At 35.5% G+C, this 9,297-nt stretch overlaps 2 protein-coding genes across 2 annotated transcripts; one reads left to right on the forward strand and one right to left on the reverse strand.

The window, feature by feature from the left end:
• The first annotated feature begins 623 nt into the window (after window positions 1–623).
• On the forward strand, window positions 624–3,794 carry LOC130502394 (la-related protein 1C-like). Its single transcript, XM_056997190.1, has 6 exons — window positions 624–1,318; window positions 1,589–2,126; window positions 2,200–2,329; window positions 2,430–2,520; window positions 2,915–2,986; window positions 3,146–3,794. The coding sequence occupies exons 1-6, from the start codon at window positions 836–838 to the stop codon at window positions 3,416–3,418; spliced, it is 1,587 nt and encodes a 528-aa protein (XP_056853170.1). The 5' UTR covers window positions 624–835; the 3' UTR covers window positions 3,419–3,794.
• A 1,125-nt stretch (window positions 3,795–4,919) lies between these two features.
• Window positions 4,920–5,705, reverse strand: LOC108819882 (uncharacterized). Its single transcript, XM_018592900.2, has one exon. It carries the CDS (start codon window positions 5,703–5,705, stop codon window positions 4,920–4,922), a length of 786 nt encoding a protein of 261 aa, XP_018448402.2.
• Between the last annotated feature and the right edge of the window lie 3,592 nt (window positions 5,706–9,297).

A 9,297-nucleotide genomic window follows, 5' to 3' on the forward strand; every position in this document is an offset into this window, starting at 1 on the left:
CACTGGAGGTAATAAATCTAAGAACTTTTAGAAATATTATGGTTAAGGAACTTTTAAAGAAATGCTAGAACAGCATGATTTAGAATCAAATCTTCTAAAATATTTTACACAAATTTTTGTAGATAATATATTTAATGTAAACTTAATAACACCTGATTTTCAGTTAATTCTAAATGGTAGACACAAGTCACACAACAAATCTATCAAGAAAGTAATAAATCTAAGACCTTTGAAAAATGTTATAGCTAAGGATTTTTTTGTGAAACGTTTGAACATTCTGATTTAGAATTAAATCTTCTGAAATATTTTATAGAAAACATACTTAATGTAAAATTAAAAACACATGATTTTTCAGTTAATGTAAAAGAAGTTAAATTTGGCGGACATAAATTATTTTTAAATGTTTCATTTATTCAAAGAGTGTTAAAAAAAAATCAACCATTCGATTAGTGACACACGTCTAACAGGTAATTCCACATGTAAACGTCAACAATCCTCCAATAAGCATCACATCCAATAAGAATCAGAGAAAGTAAAAGTGTGTTTTTTCTTGTGCTACTCTAAAGGGTAATCTCGTAACTTCGTACTCCCACGTTACTCGGTAAAAAAAGAAAACACGACAAATAAAAAAAAGAAGAGGAACGGAGAAAGAGAGAGGAGACGAAGACTGCTCGCTCGCTCCTCCATCGTCGTCTGATCATTTTGCATTACTCAAACCCTAACCCTAGTTTTCTCTGGTTCCGGTCGGAACTCTCTTCACCTCTAACTCGTTTTGCTTTAGACTCAGCTCATCGACACTCTCTTAACAAACCCTAATTTTTGACCCCCCCTGATCATGGCCTCCGCCGCTACCAATAACTCCACTTCTTCTTCTTCTATCTCCCCTCGTCACGTGACCGACTCTCCTCGTCACGTGAGCGAGAATCGCGGCAGCCCCACTGCTACACAACCGCGCCGTCCCTCTCGGCAGGTCTCTTCTCCCTGGACTCAGATCGTCCGCGGCGAATCGGAGCCGCCGACGATCGCCGCCGCCGCCGCCGCTCCTCCTTCCAAGGCCCCGATCGACCAGATTGCTTCCGCTCCCGTCGCTGCTCCACCTGCTCCTCCTCTTTTGACGGCGGAAGAGTCTGGTGATCAAGGCGAGTCCACCGGAAAGAAGCCGGTTTGGAACCGGCCGTCTAACGGAGCTTCCGAGATCGCGCCTGTCATGGGAGCTTCGTCGTGGCCTGCTCTCTCCGAGACTACCAAAGCTCCTCCTTCGAACAAGTCTTCCTCTGATTCAAGTATCGGCGATGTACCATCATCCTCCGTTTCTCAGGTTTGGTCGTTTAAAAAAAAAACTTCATTTTTGTATATAAAAATGATAGCTTTTTGGTTAAAATGATTATCTCTGTGTATTATAGTAGAGATTAGTGAAGCTTATTGGTGTGTTGTCGCTTTGTAGCTGTCTGTTGTTCCTCATTGCTATTTGTTGAGCCTCTGAGATGTTTATTCTGTTCAAAGTTCGCTCCTTTTTACGCCTTACCTTATGCATATGCACTTTATCTTGAGCTAATAATGAAAAATGATTTATATGTATTTGATCTAGGGAGCTGCTAGTGCTTCTGTTCCTGCACCAAAGCAACTCGGCCGTGCAAACAACCCCAATCCAACACCAAACCACTCAGCGCGCCAGAGATCATTCAAACGGAACGGCGCCTCTGCTAACGGTACTGTGCCTCAGCCAACAGCGCAGGGTTCACTTGTTGAAGGCGCTTCTTCGCACAATCCTTCTCCGAGAGGCCAGAGCCAGAAGAATAATGGCTTTGCTGCATCGCAAACTCATGGTGGTGGTACTACTGACAACCAACGAGACTCGCACAGGAACCAAAACGGTAACCATCACCACCACCATCACCAAAATCACGGTGGCAGGCGCAATCAGGAGCACGGGAACCAGAACTGGAATTTCCACAGAAGCTTTAACGGGAGAGATGGAAATAATGCGCAATCGCAAAGAGGTGCTCCAGCGTTTGTGAGATATGCACCACCCCCGCCTCCACCACCACCTGTGCAGGCGATTCCTCCTCAGTTTATGGCGGCTCAGTCTATTCAGTCTTTCGGCAGTCCTGTGCCTTTCCCTCCTGGTGAGAGAGAGACACATTGAAAGATCACTTACTTTTGAATTTTTTATTTAATATTTTCTTCCTTCATTTTCAGAATTGGCTCCTCCGTTTTATCCCGGTGGTATGCCTTTCGTCGCTCCTCTCTCACCTGGTCCAGTCTTCTACCATGTCCAAGATCCTCCTTTAAGCATTAAACTACAGAATCAAATTCATTATTATTTTAGGTAGTAACTTCATATTGAATTTCTCGAAATTCTCACTCCTCATTTCTCTTCTGGGAAGGTTGTAATTCAGATGTAAATTTTTCTTTTTTTTTTGTTACAGTGAAGAGAATTTGATTAAAGACACATATCTCCGTGAGCAAATGGATGATCAGGGTTTTGCTCCTCTATATGTGATTGCTGGTTTCAGAAAGGTAGATTATTTTCTGGATCTGCTGTCTTGCCTATTAGTCTCATTCACTTTTCTCTGATTACTATTATCGAAACTGTGTATTTCATTTTTTATACGTTCGAGTCACTAAAACTCCACCAACATTTTGCTTGACTCAGACTGAGGATTAGGGTGAACTTTTATTCAATCTCGTAAATTCTTAGATACATCTAGTGACGGTTTTATAATGTTAAACTTGAAAATGTATGTCTAATTTGCTACTTACTTTACTCTATCTCATCGATGTTCATTGCTTTTATTTTTACTTCTCTTAATCCTAGCTACTATAACAATTTGTTGCTTAGCATTATCCAGATTATTTGTATTACTCTCTTGTGACTTTTAGCTATCTGTGCTGCTTCTTTCTTCTCCTCCAGGTTGCAGAACTTACAGACAGCATCCAGCAAATAGTGGAGGCTCTACAAGGTTCACCTTTTGTTGAAGTGCAGGTATTGTCTTGTCTACTGTAACCTTCAGTGTTTATTTGTTTGAAGCTGAATGTATAGATTTGTTGTTATATGTTCCTCCAATGGCATATATGGCATTGACACTTGGCTTCCTTCTTGTGTGCTTTTATTTAATTGCACATGTTTTCTTTTCTTTGTTAGGGTGACAGAATAAGGAAGCGCCATTACTGGCAACATTGGCTGATTCCTAAAGAGACGAACCCTGCGGTTCCAAACCCTCAACCTGTTGATGCAGTAGCAAGCCGAGTTGGAAATTTATCGATTGGTCAGAGCTCAGCAGAGCCAATTGGTGGTTCAGGTAGTCAGCTGCAACCTGCGGAAGCAGAAAACAAAGCTGTTTCAGATGGTCAGCCAGAGTCTTCTGGTGTTGATCCAGTGAGCAACAGTAATGGCTCAGGCGGTGCAAACCGTTGACCATCACGCTGTATGGAGCTGTTGGTTAGTGTTGGAGATGAAGTATATTATTTTGTCCTGCCCAAAAATCAGGAAAAACAACAATAATGAAGGGGAATCTCAAAAAAAAAAAACAGAGGTAAAGGTAAGGCATAGACCCAAAAAGAGAAAAGAGACTTATATTTTTAAAAAAAAAACAGAGAAAGAATCAAACATTTGTGATTCTTCTAGCTAGCGGAAACTTTTGCATGTTTATGTTTTTTTTTGGTTTTGGTGGTTTTTGGATGTTGCTAATAACTTTCTTTTAGTTTTATGTTACTTTGTTACAAACAATGGGCATTGACGGTTGCTTGTAACCATTGTTATTTTATGGGATTATCCGTTGTTGTTTGCAGTACTCTCTTGGATTATTCTTCGATGGGGGAGTTTAGTTATGAGAAGAGTCTAAGAAAAGTGAAAATTAGCTTTTCATTGAAGACTCGAGAATCTCTTATTCTTCAGCAAATTAATTGTGTGAGAAAAGCAAGGATTGGTAAAGGAAGGCAATAGCTGAACAACTGTGTGTACCTAAAAAAAATAAAAGGAACACAAGAAACTAAAACAAAAGCATGTACAAATCGGTGCTTTGATATGAAAATGATTGAACAAACACGTGCTTCACGCTCAGCTGACGTCGTACTCTTGTGTAGGGCATGGTTTTTTGAATGAGTGAGAGTCGCTTTAGGATTAAACAATTTAGCAACATGTTCGGCGAGTCATTACGGCTCATTATATAGTTAATATCCTAGTAAGTAAACATCATGTGATGTAAAAAGAAGGCTTGTTTTCATTATCATAAGTTCGACATACATTGTGAAAATACTGTGTTATGATCAAAGTTTAAAGACTCTTATACTAGGTCTTAAGTTTGATTCCTAAATGATACAATTTCTTAGGTTATGAAAAAAAACCAAAAAGCTAATCGTATAATTGTTATCCATAAGTTTGTTCATGTTGCATGTATTTGATCATTATCTGTAATAGAAGTGTAGATTGTATAATGATGTAACTGAGGATTTGACCGATATTAAACAAAAGTATGACGTACAGGGATTTTAAAATCTTACTAGTTTATGAAGATAGTGTTCTTCTTTTTTTTTGGTCAAAGAAGATAGAGTTCTTCAAAAACAAAATTTCAAGGGTAATTAAGAGAGAAAAAGAAGTTCATCATGTCTCAAAACTATATTGGATTTTAAAAATAATCTTGATTAGATTATTACAGCGAATTGACTTTTACGTCCCCACTAATAACTAGAGACAACAATCTTTTGTAATAAGTGATGAATGACTTTACTCTAAGATGATCTACTTATCATTCAATACCATGTAGTCTCTCCCTTTTTTTTTTTTTTTTTTTTTGAATGAATGTTAAATTCATATTCAAAAAGCCTTTTGGTACATTTACAATGCAGCCTTATGCTAAACTGTAAGATAAACTCCTATCCTTACTTGTAAAAAGAAAGCTATACAAAAACTTCTAAAATTAAAATCCTTGTCTTGTTGAGAACCAATATCTCAGACCACCTTCCATCTTCTTATCTTCCACTAGCCGAATAGAAGAAAACCTGTTTCGAACAATTCTATCAATCTGTCGAATCAGTATATCTGGTGGAATGGGCGCCTCACCATGTCTTCTTCCATTTCTTTCTAGCCATAATCTATGAATCGTAGCCTGAAAAACATACTTCAGCGTGAACACCTTGATAGTCTTCTGACTAGTTGATAACATCATGACTAGCTCCTGCCAAACGTTTGTGTAATCATCCTCCATTATGCCTCTAACCAGATTCTCCCAAACATTTGAAGCATATCTACACTCGAAAAATAGATGATTCCTCGTTTCAATTGGTGCATCACAAAGAGAGCAGGCAGCGTTTACATTCCCACCCCAACTCAACATTTTATCACCAGTTGAAAGCCTATTGTGAATTGCTAACCAAGTCAAAAAAGCATATTTTGGAGTAGCATAGTTAAACCAAACTCCTTTGTGCCACTCACAGTACTCACTTCTACTTCTTAGCATCTCCCAAGTTAACTTCGTAGAGAATTTGTTTTTAAAAACTCTTTCCTTCTGCTTCCATAACCCAATATCATCCTCCATTGATGCTTTCTCCTTACACCTGCTTATCTCATCTTCTATCAAGTTAAAAATATGTTCTCTGTGCCTCCTTCTCCTATGATTTAACATCACTTCCTCCATTGTAGCTTCCTTCCTTATCCCCATATCAATATAACCTCGTGAACCAATAATCTCCATCAAACAACCCATTTCCGACCAAGAATCAAACCAAAAAGATGAGCTCTTCCCACAGTTTACCTCCACCTTGTAAAAGATCTTAGCCTTATCTCTATACTTCAAAAATTTTCCCCACATCCATGATCCCACTTGAGAAGTTTCCTTTACTGACCAGAATGAACTCTTGCGAATCAAATAAGCTTGAATCCAACAAACCCACAGCGAATTTTTAGCTGTAAGTATACGCCATATTAGCTTAAGACAACTAACATTATTTATCTCTTTCAACGGCCTTAGATCCAATCCTCCTAATCTAGTCATCACCATTTTTTAGTTAACAGTGTCCGTGTCCGATGGCCGAAATCAACCGATTATTCTATGGATCCTGTAATTCCGATATTTTTTATTTTCCCAATAACTAACAGAAATCGAACTACGAATCACCGTATTATTTTTTTTTCTTAAATGCCACTAGTCCAGCCCAGTTGATTTAGTCATCATCATTGATAACTAAACGACACAAAAACACTCAAACATATCAAAATATTCTTTGTGTTCACCTAATTGTGGAAAATATACTGAAGCAACCCAAGAATAGGTTCAATGTCACAATCTCCATACATAAAATTATTATTCTTAGACTATAAACCCAAATTCACAGAAACATATAGAAAGTTGTCCAAATTTTCTTACCTTTTTTTTAATCCCTTTTGGAGATGACAAAGTGTACAATCCAACAATCTTCTCTCTATCCAACGGCTATCATTCTTTTGGCTCTTTTTACTCTCTGTTTTTGCTTATTGCTACTTTTGGTGGTAAATTATTACGACTACTGTAGTGCACGTATGGTCTATCGACAACCTACGGGCATGTGATTATTGTACGGACCAGTGAAACTAAAGAATCCAACGGTCATTCTTATTGTTCGTTGGAGTATCATTTTGTACATAGATGAAAATCAATAAATACGAATATCATCAGTTCAAATCACTTGTCTTGACTGATTTCGAGTCTATACCTTTTTCTCTGCAAGCGAATTTACTTTTATAGACCCTTTTACTTCTCATTTTTTTTATATCTTATTTGAATTTTTGCAACGAAATTACTTCTATAATTATAATTTAGAACCAACCTGAAAAGAAAAATGTATCATAATTATCTATATATCAAACCTGTATAAATCTCAACATGTCAAGGTGATGATTATAAAATTCAGACATTAGTTTATATTTTTGTTGATCTTATTTATTAAGATCTTGTTCCAAAAGGTAGGGCTGGGCGCAAGACGAATACTTGCAATTTTGCATGTACTTGCGACTTGACTTGCCTTATACGAATAATAAAATTTTAGACTTGTACTTGACTTGTTAGAAACGAGTACTTGGTATTTCGAGTACTTGATCAAAAATGAATTACTTGCAAGTTACTTGTCTTGCTCTGTTACTTAATATTTATGAGTATTTGTAAACTATTTACGAGTACTTATATTATGAACTATTTATGAATTTTTCGGAATATTTAAAAACTATTTACTAAATAATACTTTATTAGAAATAGATATCTAATAGGTATGAAAATATATTTTGCCAATTCTATTTAAAATAACATATGAATTATCTTAAACGAAATATCTTCTCTAACAAATAATAACAAGTCATATAACTAATTTTTTTACTACTTATTATTATGTAATATTTGATTAGATGGTGACGAATATTTTAAACTCAAGATAGATAAGAAATAAGTAACAAATATAAGAAGAGTAATGAGTATTTATGTTCAATCCTAAATGCAAGTAAAAGAAAAGACAAATACGAAGAAATAATTAATAGATTATGTAATAATTAGCAAATAATGGAGTAAGTAACGGGGCGAACGAGTCAAGTACTAAAAATAATAATGATACTTGATACTTGACTTGGCTTTGCAAGTAATGAAAATCGTTAATTGTTACTTGCCTTGACAACACCGAGTACTTGAACATTCAAGGTGAATACAGGTCGAGTAACGAGTTTAAGGCGAGTAACGAGTAATGATGTCCAACCCTACCAAAAAACTAAAACTAATTGGTAATAACCACAATGATAAATTAAAATTCAGTTTGCAATTAATCGTTTGATTCGCGAACCAAAATTACTGATTTTTACTAGTGAAAGTAGATATTTCGTTTTATATTAGTTATACACTTATACTTACTATTTTAGCAACTGGCAATCAAAATTTCCGTTTATATGCATTGCTGTAAACGATATTTTAAGACGGGGAAAGATATTCGATTGAGTTTGGGACAGAGCAATATAATGCTGGCACCTGTCCAGTCCGCATAAGACATGACTTGTCACTCTCTCTCATACAACTCACAAGCTCTGCACAGCTCAGATATATATACCCAACTTGGAGTTTTCATTTTTATTAAAATGTCTTATAGTCTCTCAAATATATATTTCCGTTTGTTAAACAATGCATTTTCCGATGGACATAGATTACAAATGGGTGCAACAATTTTATTTTATTTTATAAACGGTCAAAGCAAGTGTTGGTAAACTAAAAGAACAACCACGGTCAATGCATACAAACCAAAGTAAACCAAAGTATAATCAACTATTAAAATTTTAATTAAAAGAAACCAAAAGCAATTAACTAATAAGTCTTATTATTGTCGATTTCAACAGTTATTAGGCAAGGAGAGAGCACAAACAGTTGTATGAAACCTTTGTTTGTCCTATCTCTATCGACAAGCTTGTTCATCTTTTGTGTGTTATATGCCTAAATGAGATTATGAAATGAAGGTTCGAGGAATAAAAACAATACAAAAAGATCTCGAAGCTTCTCTGTTGTCGGCAAAAAATGGAAAATAGCTTCTTACAGTAATTATCTCTGAGTTAATTTCTTCAATAAACAGTTTCTAATGTACCATTTGCATGTACAAAGATGGGACCTTTCCTTGAGATTTTTCATTTATATAGTGTACGCAAAATATATTAAAATCCTAATTATTGTGCGGAAATGAACAGCTTATCTTGTTAATAGAATCTGAAGAGAAATATTTATAATACTATGAATTTGCAGTGAACAAAAAAGTGAAAAGCATTGCTAGATATGCACTTGAAGACAGTGAACATAGATACGGGCGAAAACATATATTTTCCAATACCTAGATCATAATAGAAAGACAATGTTCTCACTTCTCACGGTTCTTGTATATGTGAGTTTTTTTAGTGTGCAATGCAAGTGATTAGAAGAAGAAAAAGCGAAGGGAAGAATACAAAAAAAATAAATAATAAGTAACACTTGAAAGTTGAAAGTGATTCAAAAGGATGTGATCTTTAATAAAGTGAGATTAAACCAAAGTTTTATTTATTTGCTTGCTTTTTTCAAGCATCTCCTCTTCCCCACCCACTCTTTTCATTTTAAGGATCACTAGATCTCGAACCGTGCGGATGTTTGTTTTTATTTTTATATAAAAATTTTGTTTTCAATTTTATACTGGTACATATTATTATATATATGAGGTGTGTCTATCAACTTTTAAAACATAATAATTTTACGGTATATTTGTTTTTCATTGAATATCTTTCACATGTATTTGTATCTTTTTTCTATATATATTTTCGGTTATTACTTT

This window comes from Raphanus sativus, unplaced genomic scaffold (assembly GCF_000801105.2).
Source record: "Raphanus sativus cultivar WK10039 unplaced genomic scaffold, ASM80110v3 Scaffold0538, whole genome shotgun sequence".
NCBI lineage: Eukaryota > Viridiplantae > Streptophyta > Magnoliopsida > Brassicales > Brassicaceae > Raphanus > Raphanus sativus.